Source organism: Centroberyx affinis, unplaced genomic scaffold, assembly GCF_046629955.1.
Source record: "Centroberyx affinis isolate AG114_WGS23_722 - 3 ecotype Tasmania unplaced genomic scaffold, CSIRO-AGI_Caff_v1 ptg000018l_1, whole genome shotgun sequence".
NCBI classification, from domain to species: Eukaryota; Metazoa; Chordata; class Actinopteri; order Beryciformes; family Berycidae; genus Centroberyx; species Centroberyx affinis.
In genome coordinates, this window is record NW_027278733.1 from 453,206 (window position 1) to 467,567 (window position 14,362).

Genomic DNA, 14,362 nt, shown 5'->3' on the forward strand with positions numbered 1-14,362 from the left:
CAATTATTGTGGATTTGTTTTTTTTTTCTTGTGGCCCTCATCCATGATTACAAATATCAAAATGATTTCAGAATGCTCACAATGTCCATACTTGGGTCAGAGTCACTAGAGGTTTTACTCTCATTTCAAACATACACTCATCAATTAAATAAATTGGTTTCCAGGGTTGTTTTGCAGTGGAACTTTAGCATCACTTTGTGTTTGTGTCAGGTATTACAGTTAATGGTTGCTTTTTTTATGTGTGTGTGTGAGAGAGAGAGAGAGAGGATGGACGTCAGGTCAGGCCTACCCGTTGATTGTGCTTTGACTTGTGGTTGAAGTTTCAGTGTGACTGCATCAGTGCAGTGGAGGCTTTTAGCTGTCACAAGTGTGTGTGAACTGTAAAGTGTAGTTCATTTTTGTTTACCTTCGAAGTACACAATAAAATAGAGGCAAAGTGAGTTTATTTTCCATAGATAAGTTAAAGTCTTGAAGAACTGTATGTAAATACATCCGTTCTCAATTGGAGATGTAAGAAAATTGTCGAGACAAATCAATGGCACAACAAACTGCTGCAACTTTGTTAAACAGTGGAGTATATTTGTATATTTATATATGTAGTATATTTGTTGGAAATGAGAGAGACTGGGTTGTGTTAGGGAGAGGGTTCCTTTCCACAGTGTTGGTGGATATGAAAGGTGAGGGTTAGGACCCCCAGCATTGGTCAGTGGGAGGGTCCCGGGGCCGCTAGCCTCGCTCTGTCTTCTTATGTATATTATAGAGGGAGTCTAGAACAGGGGTCAAACCAGCTGTCATGGAGGGCCAAGACTACGCAGGTTTTCAGTCCTACCATAGCGTCCTCCTTCCAGACTGGTTTGTCAGATAGCCTCAGAGGTTGATATTAAATTATGCTACTTATCATGCTGCTTCACATTGCATCTTCCAGGCTTCAGCATAATCCAGCCTGGTAAATACTGTCATTTCATACAGTATCTGCCTCTGAGGCTGACAAACCAGCCTGGAAGGAGGATGCAATGTGAACTAGCACAGTATGTATTGTTTCATACTGGCCTTTGGGGCTATCTGACAAACCAGTCCGGAACAAAGTTAGGAGAAAAGCGAATCACATCAGCAGTTCAGGAATCAGTCCAGCCTTGAAGGCACTGCTGGCCACTAATCTGCCTGTATGGAGTCTAGAAAACGCACTGCAAACTAACTTTAATTAATAATTATCGGAATCTAGTCGGCCATGGGGGCAAAGGAGAGATCAATGTAGTTTGCAAGTAACTGGCTGGCTATTGTCTGACAGACTATGGGACACCACATTAACTATACTGTCGACCAATCAGTGTTCATTTAAACCTGGGTGTAGGTGACATCATTAGGCCGTTTGTCAAATTTCAACAATGTTGATGGTTGAACTAATTTGGATAACTTGACATGAACAGCTCCTTTGTTAAATTATACCATGAAATTGAGAAATGCAATTCTCATTGCACTGGGCCTTTCAAAAATAAGAACATAACATAAAATAGAGGATATTGCTTCCTTGTCAGTTAGCCGATATTTGCTTGGGGGGGAGCAAAGAAGACCTAATAGTAATAACACATTTTAATAATAATAATAATTTATTTTTATAGCAGTTTTCAAAACAGAAGTTTCAAAGTGCTTTACACAATATAAGAATAATAAAACAACCCAACAGTAGTAAAACAGTGACAATTCAACAGAGAAAACAAGGATAAAATGACAAATGATAACTTAAATAGTTAATATTTCTCATATGAAGAACTGTGACGCTTTAAGCACTGGTGCTCTGTGCGGCTCTCGCATGGACGGCCATGTGCCTCTTCAGGTTCGAGCTGTTGGCGAACCCTTGTCCACAGAAGCTGCATATGTACGGCCTCTCCCCCGTGTGCGTCCTCGTGTGGATCTTCAGGGACGCCTTTTCCGCGAACGCTTTCCCGCAGACGCCGCACTTGAACGGCCTCTCCCCCGTGTGGACCCTGGTGTGCTTCGTCAAGACCGAGTTGACGGCGAACCTCTTCCCGCAGGAGAGACACTCGTACGGTTTCTCCCCCGTGTGCACCCGCCGATGCTTCGCCAGGTTGGAGCTGTACACGAACCTCTTCCCGCAGTCGACGCACCTGTAGGGTCTGTCGCCGGTGTGGAGTCTCATGTGGTTTCTTAAGTCCGGACGGCGGCTGAACCTTTTCCCGCAGCTGGCGCAAGCATGCGGCCTCTCGCCCGTGTGGGTTATAAAATGCTGGTTGTGTCTCGACTGGCAGGTGAAGCCCTTTCCGCAGACTCTGCATCTGAGCGGCTTTTTCCCAGTGTGCGTTCTCATGTGAGCTTTTAAATTCATCAAGTTAGGAAACGCTTTACCGCAACTGTCGCACTTGTGCGGTTTCTTGTTTGGTTTGGGCTCAGTAGTCCTCGGTGATCCTGCCTTCCCGCAGCTGGATGTTTTGGGACCTTGGCTCTCGGCGACATGGCCGCCGTGAGAGAGGAGCTGGCGGTCACTGTCTGCTTCTGATACTGCCTCACAAGCAGGAGTCGACTTACAGATATCAGCCTCCTCCTCCTCCTCCTGCAGTAAAGGCCGCTCTCCCTCCTGACTGGTGCAGAGTTCCTCCTGTTCCTCTTTGATCTGTGGAGGCTCTGGGTCCTCTTGACCCGGACTGAAGTTCCCCTGCTGGTTACAGTGCTGCTGGTCAAGGGGAACCTCCTCCTTAACGACAGATGGCTGCGGGGGGTCTGAAGGGGGGAGGAGGAGAAAGGAAGGGACACTTGATCAAACAAATAAAAGCCTCGGTATTGTCGGTAAAAGTATCGGTTATTGTCTCTCCTAAAAGGTCCTGTGCTGCTCCAATAGTCCTGGAGATGTTAGGGGATGCTAGATGCATTCTCCCAAAGACTTCTGTACAAAACAACCTAACAAGCCCTTCATTTCTGAAAGTTTAAAAGTCCCTTGGCAAAACTTGCGAGAGAGAGAGAAGGGATGTGCACAATACTCTGCGGAGTAAGAAGCGAGTTCTGAATGACAGTAAAGTTTATATTTTACTTGTTTCTTAACCCACGAAGTATCGTGCGTACTCCTCTCTCACGTTTTGGTATATTGCCATGGGACTTTTATTCTGAAGGGCTGTGTGAACTCCATTAAAAATTCTCCTTACAGAGGTCGGAGAGACCCACAACGAAAAAACTATGTCGATTTCACTTACGCAAACAGATGTCCGTAATCCTTCAGTTGTCTTATATTTTCTTATATATATATATCTTATCTTATCTTATACCTCATAGTATTTTCTGTACACGCAATTTAAAGGGAAAGAGGTCCACAAGTATATTTAGGTTCTGAATTGCAGTTCAAAAACAACATTCTATAGATTGTCCTAAATATAAGACGGATTGTAAAAATGGGTTCATGTTTATTAGTAATAAAAAAAAAAATCAAAACAATTCATGACTTTACAAATATAAAGGGCCTATATATACACGCTATCTGACTACTTCATTGAGCAAAACTTGGTCTATGGCCTTGATCAATTTTTGTGAAGAACATATTTAAGACATTGACTTTATTGGGCAGCATTCACTGGACTGACTGGACTCACTGGATGCACACTTAGAGTGGCCAGTCCACTCCCCTTAGTTATTTAAATTCTTGAGACGATAGGAAAGCTGAGAGGGGTACGGAGTAGGGGAAAACATCAGAGAAGGTTCTGGTGGGACTGAAGCCCAGACCAGCAGGGGTAGACCTGCATCTAGACCCAAAGACAGGCAGACTGCCCCTACCTCTGGACATGAAAATGTCTGTCTAAACTGAATGATAAGGCATAACAGCAACCATTTTATGACTTGGGTTCAATTCACTCTCCATTCAGGAGATAAAAAAAAACAGCAGAGAGGAAGATTGAGGGGAAAAGTACATTGGAATTGAACCCTTCAGCAAACTGAGATCCCTTGATTTTCACCAAACTACACCGGAAGGTACAAGACAACATCCATATTATCTGATGGTTATGTTCCAGTGAGTTTTGTCATTGTGTAAAGTTTGAGGTCATTACTTTTGTACATTTGTGAATGAGTGGTAGGCCTATCACACATCGAAAATACTCAAAGGCTCGTATATAGGCCTTCCCATGTGAATGATTCTGTGCCTTAGCTCTGATACACAAGTAATGATAAATCAGCCAGGATTGCATTGTACAAACTAACCACCAACTTGGGTTCAGTCATGACATTTTTGCACTGGATTCCCATACAAACCGAGAAAGAAAGGCATAATCACAGAGGGTGAATCCCCTTATATAGATTCCACAGTTCATAATGCATACTTTTAGCCCACATTTAAGTCTACATGCAGACTTTTTGTACCCAAAGAACTGGAGAAATGCCATCAACAAATGAACCAAACCTTAACTACAACCTCAAACCTGTCCTATCCAGTTAGACTAGATTGTACCATTGGGTAGGCCTATATGAAATGGCCTATAACCGTTCGAGTTACCACAGTGATCATGATGAACTTGTCTTGTAATGTATTGCATGTGAGAGGCAAGGAGAGAAAATGCAACAGGAAAAGGCGATTAAACTATTTTTACACTCAAGAGTAACATGCAACATTTTCAAATTTAACTGAGTTAGTTCATATAATATCAAATCAATTTATCTGGCACTAACCTTTGGATGTCATGTCTGGGGATACAGATATGCAGAAAAGAGAAATAACTTTTTTTCATAGTTGATATGGTAAGCTGATAGTATATCAAGAAGCAATACATGTGTTTTGCTTGTCAGTTGAAAGTGATAATTCCTGTAGCCCAACTGTGGTCTGTTAACTGCCCAGTTAATGTATTTACATGAGGTAAAAAAACAAACAAAAACAAAACCAAACAAAGATTAAATACATTCATGTGAACAAGACAACATATGAATCTTCATTACATTTGCAAGATACGCCTTTGTTCGCCGTACCGAGCTGTCAGACCAGTTCAGACACTACTGAGCGCTTAGCAGACTCAGGTTTGCTAAAGTAAAGGAAGGCACAGATTCAGCTGTGGAGTACAACCGCCATCTAGTGGAGAAATGCTTGTATTACACGAGGGACACTGGCGTACGTCGGGGCAGTCCTGCGCGAAACACCGGCTGCCATCTTTGGTTTCGTTACAATGGAGATTTGGGGTGTACTTGTTTTTAACTACGTTTTACAATTAATTTGTGCAAAGGAGATGTAGCGCGGTGAAAGGAGACAAGTGAAGGATTATGTACATCTGTTTGGGTAAATGAAATGAGCCAGCACAGTCAGAAGTAATGTGACACATGAGCCAATCCCGACTCAATTACTAGCAAAGACTTGAGAATAATCAATACCTCAATTGATTCAAATCGGTCTGCTTATGTGGAACCATTATAATAGCTATATAATGAGTGGTAGATCCCCGTAATAGTTTCAGCAAGAAGAATGCCGTACAAAGAGCCTTGTGACTTGACAAACCTGTTCTGTGTAGCCTTATCTCAGGCTTCCAAACGATGTCCAGCAGCCTGCGCTGACGGTCGATCTCTTCCTCGTACACTTCTATAGTTTTTTCAAACACTCCTAATATTTCCTCAGCAGCCGCAGTTAGTCGCTCGTTGACGAACGTCCTCAGACTTTGGCTTGTAGGCATTTCTTCTGTCAGTTGAGCAGCTTAATCTAAACGCGTTTGAGTTAATCTAAAAATAAGAATATGAAATACGAATAAGACTTCCGGTCCGATTTTTTCAGAATAAGAGCGTCATTACTAGAAATCCACAACACTCAAATGTTGACTAAAAAAACGTCTTTTTGCACAAAAAAAAAAAAATAATTAAGCAACAAAATGCAACTATACAATATGTACAATGTTTTTCCATGATAAGAATTGCTGGAATCGTTGAAGGTTGAATGTTCCCCTCTACATTTAAACAGAGATTTACCATTTTTGGACTACATAGGCTACACAGATTAAACACTACACAGGTCACATTTCATTGTAACAGCACAAGTTATATGTCAAAACACTCCCGCGGACCTGTACTTTCACTACAGACTAACATTCAGGCCCGTACTGTTTAAGAAAAGTCATGACAGGCCCTCAAAGTCAGCCATACTGTAAAACTGTGACACTTTCTGACTAAATTGGACACTGTGTGGATTTCTAGAAATTGCGCTCTTATTCTGAAAAAAGTTGGACCGGAAGTCTTATTCTTATTTCAGATGGCCGAACACAGCCCTCGAAGCTGGTGCGCTTCCTCCACCTTGACACTCAGGTAGAAGATTTGGGCGAAAAAACTCCGCTGAAACTTTTTTGCAATTTGGAGTGGCGTTGACACTCTGAACATGCACACTGGATTAAAAATGTTTACTCTCGTGCGGGGAAGATTACGTTAATCCAGAAGATAGTTTGGGGACGAACCGTGACCACTGTATGCCGTGAGTAACTAAGAAATTCGTTAGTCATCTCTAATGGAGGAAAGAGTAAAGAGCAGGGCGCCATGAGAGTGAAAATAATTTGATGCACGAAAGGGAATGTAACTTAGGCTAATGTCTGTCTAAAGTTAAAGCGGGGTCAACGTAATAGTTTGAATGTGGGAAAAAAGTGACAAATGGGTTTTTCCAACATGTTCTGCTCTGTCCAGTATATGGTATGGCTATTGTAAACACTAGCTCCGATACGAGCCGTCAAGGCAAAAAACTCCAAACGCCATTAAACAATATGGCAATTTAATGCTCCCTTGACTATCGACAAAGACACATATCTGGTAGAATATAATTTAATACAGTTTCTAAATTGATAGGATGTCCTCTTCAATTCGGCATGCACCTGATACAGTAAGCAGCACTTACTTAAATAAAAATTCACCTTTTAGAACTGGTTTGTCAGTTATTCCCACAAATGTCACCCACCAAAATACACCGCAATGAGCGGTAGCGAGTAGAGTGAACCAATTTTAAAAGTGGACATTTTATTTTAACAAAGTACTGTTTGGTTGGTCAGGTGTATGCCGAATTGAAAATTGGTTCTTATAGATTGGTAAAAAAGTAATACATTATGTTATTTAATATGTCCCTTTTCCGATGAATAAGGGAACATTAAATTCCAATTTTCTTGAATAGTGTTTGGCGTAGCCTTCACTTGGTAGGACAGCGGCACGTATCGGGGCCAATGTAAACACAGGTGACGGGCCTTGTTTGCATGCAGCTGATCGCTGTGTGGTTGTGCATGAATGGGATCATTTTGTTCCTTTCGACATAGAGGCTGTTTTTCTTCATCAGACGGTGATAACGTGTCTTGCAATTGAACATTGCAGTTCAATGTTACAAATATCTATGACACAAACAGTGAGTTTGATATTTGAGTGGTTAAACGTCTTTAACTTTGTGAAGACATCTTCAAGAGAACCAGTTGGGTGACTTTGCCTGGCACCTGGGGATAATGGTTTCATTTTAGTTTGAAAGAGCAATAGCCTGAGGTGGCTACAACTGATTTTTAATAGCCCAAGCATGTTGTTTTGTGATTTCATTGCAACACTGTATCTTAACACTGACATTTCAACAGACAATTTCTCTTATACCTGTCCAGACCTTGGAGCCAGTAAGAGATGTCTGCCAGCAGCACTGGGAGTCTGAGACGCAGCTCAGGGCCCGGCGGGTACAGTCATGGACCCAGCCAGGGTAGCAGCCAGAAGTCTTCTTATGAGGAGCGCTGTGTTGACCCAGTGGAAGACTGGACCCAGAGCACAGAGACAAAGACCGTCCACAAACCCCACCTGAAAGACGTCAATGGAAAGGAGTCTGAGACCATCGGCTTCATTCCTGGCTCGGCTGACCCGGCCTCCGGGGCTCAAACCTGCAGTCCCTGCGCCTCTCCAGGTAGCTGCAGGACCTTCGTGTGCAGCGTGCTGACCTGCGGCCTGTACAGGGTCTGCCAGCGCTCCGTCCTCGCTCCGTGCCTGGCGCCCGGCGAGAGCTCCCCAGACGAACCGGAGGAGATCAGCCTCCGGGACGTGAACCCGGGAGACAACAAGGAGGAGGACGGCGCCGACTGGCTAGAGGACGTCCACATCGGCGGAGTCAAAGTGGACAGTCAGAGAGAGTACCTGAACGCCGTAACCACAGCTCCATCCTATGCAGCTCCGCCTGGAGGTCAGAAACAGCCCAGCCACCCGTCCTTCCATGACTCTATGGGGTATTACGACTGGGAAGACGGCAACGGGGACGTGGACTCCCTGATCGCGAAGAAGCTGCTGGAGCTCTACTCTGAATACCAGATCGAAGAGTTGGCCAGGTGCACCTCGGACTCTGTGTTTCTGAGGAAGAGCAAGGAGATCAACCAGCTCATCAATTCGCTGGCGGAAGAGCACAAGCTGGACGAGCAGGAAGCCGAGTGTCGGCTGGTGCGCGGCATCATCCGCATCAGCACGCGAAAGAGCACCAAGAGGAGGGTCCCCAACTCCAGGACTGAGAGGACGCTGTCGGACAGCGGCAACGACACCATGAGGGACAGCGATTCCTTTTCATTCAGCAACAACAGTAAGTTTGGCCTCACACTACTGTCAGACAGATATATTGGTCTTTTATTAAAAATCTGATGTCAATGTCGTCCACCTCCAATATGATGGATATGATGCAGTTTGTTTGATTACATATTTATTGTATAACTGATCAATACGACACTGGTTGTCTATGGGAAGCCCTTAACCTGAATTGATTCAAATGAGACATTTTGATCAGATTCCACAAGTATGGATGAATATGGTTTTATTATTAATGCTATTATTAGGCTGGGTTTCAATGCAGAGTTTTAGTGTCCAGTGGTCTAAATGTTGTTTCAGAGGCTTTTCCACCCTGACGAGAATACAAATCTGGGGAAATACTGAACACTCGTATTAGTCAAATTAAAAATATTGCATATCAGCAGAAAATATCAGATATCAACAGGTTAAATCCAAAAATCTTAGTATTGGCCTTCAAAAACCCACATTAAACCCAAATCAGTCAAACCCTACCTCACACCCTTCCCGGGGGAATCATGCCAAGCTGTTATTAACCAGCAAATGATTATGAAGTACTCAAGAGCAATGCTGATGCTTTGTTAGAGTGTGCACCTGCAGTTGTGCAATGTCAGAAACTGCTGTCGCTTCAGGAGAAACACCTTAGGCTTTTCTGTCAACAACTGATTCACTCTCTTTTGTTTCACTGTTTCTTCAAGATGACTACAAATCAAATCCAAACATCCAAATATCAGAGCTGAGCCCTTCTGACAAGTGTGCCAGGGAATTGTGGAGGAACAACGGAGGTAAGAAATCTGGCTCAATCCACTTTTGTATGTTATTGAATGTATGAATGTGTGATGTAATGTTATGATTGTATGTATGAATATACAGTATATTGATGCTGTACATTCCTTTCTGGTTCAGTTTTTATTGAAAATGATGTACAATTTTTGAATATTGCGTTTTTTTCTCTCCAATAGTTAGGCCAGTGACTTCGAATAACATGACCATTTGACATGACATGGGTATCAAGTCTGGCATGTGTTTGTGGCAGAGGCAGACTAGTTTCACTGCCTCCTGCCCACATAGCACTGATAGTATAATAGACTCCAGACTTTCCTTAGATGTAACACCTGTTATCTCCAACTTTTAACATTATATCACTTCTGACGAGACAGAAAGTGTGGATTTTGGTGACATTGAGATCACTATTGTTTGTCCAGATGTTGGAGTAAAATCACCTTACTGTTTTCATAGTATGGGTAAAGTGTTTGATCATTGGTGAATGGTGGTATTTTCCATTTTGCACAAATACAGCTATTGATGAAAGTTCACTCACTCAAGTAGAAACACAAGCCACATTTTATACTACACAACACTTTCTAATGCAGCTATAGGGGATGGAAAATAATGGAAACATGAAAATCTACTTTAACTTTTAAAAAACTAAGGGCGCGTGCACACTAAGCATGTTTAGACTAGTTTATTTGAACTCATTTGATCTCAGGTGGCACCACAGTAATCCCTGCAAATGCGAGTCTCGATCCTCTCCTATATGAACTACAGTGCAGTTTGTTAGGAGTGAGAAGGTGAATGTGGGCATGTAGCACGTAGTTGTGTGTATGTATCCGCAGAGGTGTATATATGTGTATGAGTGTATACGGGCATGTATATATGTATGTATGTGGGGGTATGGATATGTATACACATGGACAAAAAAAAAAAAAAGGAGTGAGACGGTAATCCATACCAACTACAGGAAACATCCTCAAAACGCAAGGGTTTATGGGTAGGGAGACGGATGTTGACATCTGATAGCCAGTAGTTTCTCATGCTTGGAGAGCCTCGCATAACAAAATGAAGCGAGAGCAAACTGCAGTCTGGACAATACTCATATTCAGCTATTGTTCTTACCTGGTAGGAAGACCAGAGATGGTAAATTACAGCCAAGCTAAGCATGATTGACTCATGCTTAGCTAAAGTTACAGGGACTGGAATCAGACTTGTGTTGAATAGATGAAGGTAGAAAATTGGTTGAATGAGCATGAATTTGGCATCAAAGCTTTCCACCGTTCAATACTTCCCTGTCAAATAAACATAGAGGTGCAGTTGAGATGCGATTCAAAGTTACCCTGCAGCTATTCATCATCCACATCCACTTACTGTCATTTTGCAGTTTGCCAACCAAAACATTCCAGCTGTAAAATGATTTCTAGTCGCAATGCACTAATGATTTGCTTATAGTCTTCTTGCCTACAAGTAGTATGGATCTTTTATTTTTGGTGACTGATTATCTTTGTTTTTTTGTTCCTATAGGTCACACCTCCGGTTCTCCAACCGCCTACTCACCATCGCACACGGAGACAAATTCTTCAGGTGTCCCACTCATTCGCACTTACGTGGGAACATGATTCCTCCTCCACACGGGTGATCTATGCTTGAATTTCTCATGCTGCGTCCACAAGGTCACATATGGGACGTTGGAAGGGGATACAGATTGCACAGGAGTCTCTGGCTTAGCCAAGCTCTTAACAGAGACCACGGCTTTGCTTTGGAAAAAAAAAATGTGACATCACATCACATTGTCTGAATTTGAAGGACTTAAGTGTACTCAGGGCTCTGTGTGTATGTATTTATGGTTGATAAATATTATGTCTATGTTTGAAGGATAGTCTGACTCACGTGTTGCTCCCAGCTTCTAGCCTGTCGATGACTACCATTAATAGTGAATCAAGATTAACCGTCCCTTTGTCCTTGAAGGAGAGCTGACTTGAGCTCATGAAATCTGACTCTCATTTTTGCTGGAGTACTTTTTTATCAGTCAGATTTCTGTGCTGTATTATATGCAAAGGACAGCTGGGTTTGGCTCTGGCATGCACTCTGAAAACACAGAGAATCGTAATGATTGGCACATCTTATATCTTTGATCATGAATAATTCGGTGTGATTGTAGATTGGTATTCAATGCTGTGTTTTACACCTGCCTTTATTTATCTATCATATGTATTTACAGTTAGTGGTTCCAGATTAGTGAGCAAAAAATATTTAATGTTTTCTGATTCTGTCAACCCCTCACCTATATGTATTCCCGTTTTAAATGACTAAATATCTAATTGTCCTGGGAAAGGCCATTTTATACTAATGACGATGATCTGTGTATACCTCAGTGATTGTGAATTTGAAGTCGCAATGAAATGGCATTTTGAGAGCATCTTGCTTCCGTAATTTGACGTATTTCCGGTTGAAACAGGATGTGGGGGCGGGACATAACTGTTCAAAGGTGGACAACGGTGTAAAGCGATGGGATAGCAGTATCCGTTAAGGAGAGAAAGGCAGTTTTATATGATGGGAGGGGCGCTGGGGGATTGTTCAACAATCTGTAATGGTTTTATAGGTTGGAATTTTTATGATCTCTAGTGGTACGCCATGAAGTAACCACTGTTTTCCATGAAGAAAAGTAATGGGGTTTTGATATAAACCCCAGGGACTGCAGGTTTAACCCTAAAAAATAAAAACAATATCTTACACATTTTTTAGTATGTGTAGTTAAATAAGTGCATAGGATGACATGGATAATTAGCAAACAATGTGAAAAATAATTCCCAATACTGTATGTGGCCATTTTGTGTATAACTCGGTCTCAAATTTGGCTGTAACTACAGATGTTCAGATGCAGCTAGACTTTTCAGACTGGGGATATAGACCAGTAGACTGAGGAAAGACCACACAGGGAAAAAAAACTCTGGGAGGTCTGACACTTTATTTCTACACACTGGAGCTGGCTTGATCTTTGCCTGCAGTGACATCTATTGTAGCAATTTGCTACAATATAAGAATACTGTATTGAATTGACCTTTAAGTGAGAATATCCTAGGCAGACTCTGTTTTTATTTTGACATGCTTGTTATGTTTGCTCCTGGGCCCTGATGGGAATTTTGCCAGCTGAGTCAGTGGAATTTATTCTACTTTGTTCCTTCCTTATCAGCATTAGCTTACGGTTAGTGTTGGTCATGGACCCCATTGTAGTGAGTTCAGTTATTAGGCTGCTAATTCTAGTATTCTAGTATTGACCCAAGGATATTTATTTCAGATTCTGCTCTCTGAGATGCCTCCTCTTGTGCATTGTGTTCCACCTCCAGTGAGAATGAACTACTTATTAGTCTAATAATATGAATCAAAGGTACTTTTTAACTGATTAAACACTACTGAGCAATTTCTCTCCCTTTTAGTGTGACTTGTAACACCAGGCAGGTTATAATAAAACAGTGTGAAACTGGTTATTCTGGTTGTGACCAAAGAGTAGGAAACTGAATCTGTTTTAGTAATTAGGAAGTGGTGAATGTGTTTGTGTCATGGAATAGCCTAACCATAACCAGTCTAACATGTGGTACTTCTCTTTTTCATTGAGCTGGTTGAATTGTTCGCTCAAGCAGAGCCTTTTTTCATTCATTCACTATATTTTCATTTTTAGGAATGAGTATGATGCTTGGGCCACCAAGGGTAATTTATGGTACTTTCCATTTTGAGCAAAGATTGTATTGGCAGGTGCTTGTATTGAAACATGCAACATAATCCCATCTGTTAACAGCTATTGCCTGCGCCTCTTACTCTTTCTTTGTAAAAAAACAATAAAATAAAGTTTTTAAAAAAGACACAGGTTATTGTTTGCTTGTTGTTTGCCATATACCGCCACATGAGGGAGTCAAAGCATGCAAAAGTATGAGCTCAGACAGAATTGCTCTCTCACAATTCCCTCCCTTGGCATAACAGACCTACTCAATTTTTCACGGGTATTGTTGATTTGCTCAAATAATCCCTCAAACTAATGAAACTGTCAAGCAGAAAAACGTATGTAAATGTGTATTTCATGCACATGTCAACATATTTTTCACCGTATAAAATTCCATAATACAAAACGCTCACTCGCACACAGTCATTCGTAAAAGTCTTTCTCGCCGGAGCTTTCATCTGTAATCTTGTTGGACAAATAACATCTCTCTTAATAAATCGAACAGATCGGCGTCGCCAATAACCGGCTTGAAGAACAGCTCCGTGACCAAGTGTTGGCTGATGGTCTGAACGGCGGAGGCTGCTAGGAGGATGCGGCTGAAGCGAGCGGTGTCCTCTGGGTGCAGGAGCAGGACGACCTCTTGGAGAGCTCTCTGGGCCTCCCGCTGAAGGCCTTCAATGAACAGCAAAGCACTCAAGCCTTGAACATCTGTACAGAGGAAGAGAACTTTTTGTTAATGCTTGTATCCAGTCAATCACTGTGCAACATTATTTTAGAGGCAAGTGCTTTACCTGGGTTAAACAGCACAGCACCCTTCAGGTACGCGTATTCCTTCGGACTGAGATCCAGATTCCACAGTTGGTGCAAGCAAGTTTTGAGTCTGTGGACTCGGGCGAGAGTTGGCTGCGACCTTCTCTCTTGGGCTTCCTTCTCGGTCCGTCCCTGTCCGAGCAGGATCTGCCGCAGCATGCTCGAATCCGGCACGTCTGTCACCTCGAAGACCATCTTTTCTTGAGCGAGCCCCAGAACAAAGAGCGGAACCCAGCAGTCTCTCAACAAGGAGAACTGATCCCCGGATGGAAGTTGACCGAAAGATGGTACGCTTCTCATAAAGCGAACGGTTTTGACCAGCACACTGGAAGCGACCTGGCAGGTAGCCTTCGGGTTCTTCAGGCAAACGGCCCTCCTCTGCTCGCAGTGACAGTTGTGCGCTGAGGCATTGTGGTTCAGTTTGTTGTTGTCGAGGTAGTTGCTGTCCCTCCAGCTCAAGATGTTGTAGAGGATGGTGTGAGGATGCTGTTGTCGGTAGCCTGCGCAAGTGCAGTTTGTGATCTTCTCTTCCAGAGGAAACAT

General features: G+C 42.6%; 3 protein-coding genes across 4 annotated transcripts; 1 reads left to right on the top strand and 2 right to left on the bottom strand.

Annotated features, from left to right (window-relative positions):
• Positions 1-1,623: 1,623 nt before the first annotated feature.
• On the bottom strand, positions 1,624-5,682 carry LOC139660618 (zinc finger protein 239-like). Its single transcript, XM_071538849.1, has 2 exons — positions 5,480-5,682; positions 1,624-2,736 (listed from the first exon to the last, which is right to left on the bottom strand). Exons 1-2 carry the CDS (start codon positions 5,649-5,651, stop codon positions 1,781-1,783), a joined length of 1,128 nt encoding a protein of 375 aa, XP_071394950.1. The 5' UTR covers positions 5,652-5,682; the 3' UTR covers positions 1,624-1,780.
• A 592-nt stretch (positions 5,683-6,274) lies between these two features.
• Positions 6,275-13,132, top strand: kdf1b (keratinocyte differentiation factor 1b). Of its 2 annotated transcripts, none has more exons than XM_071537887.1 (4): positions 6,275-6,436; positions 7,587-8,536; positions 9,216-9,302; positions 10,816-13,132. In XM_071537887.1, exons 2-4 carry the CDS (start codon positions 7,606-7,608, stop codon positions 10,908-10,910), a joined length of 1,113 nt encoding a protein of 370 aa, XP_071393988.1. In that variant the 5' UTR covers positions 6,275-6,436; positions 7,587-7,605; the 3' UTR covers positions 10,911-13,132. The 2 variants fall into 2 exon arrangements, with proteins under 2 accessions (XP_071393988.1, XP_071394019.1); XM_071537918.1 differs by having other exon boundaries at positions 6,275-6,429.
• Positions 12,166-14,362, bottom strand: LOC139658904 (nuclear receptor subfamily 0 group B member 2-like). The gene is made up of 3 exons (XM_071537126.1): positions 13,801-14,362; positions 13,485-13,717; positions 12,166-12,210 (listed from the first exon to the last, which is right to left on the bottom strand). Exons 1-3 carry the CDS (start codon positions 14,360-14,362, stop codon positions 12,166-12,168), a joined length of 840 nt encoding a protein of 279 aa, XP_071393227.1.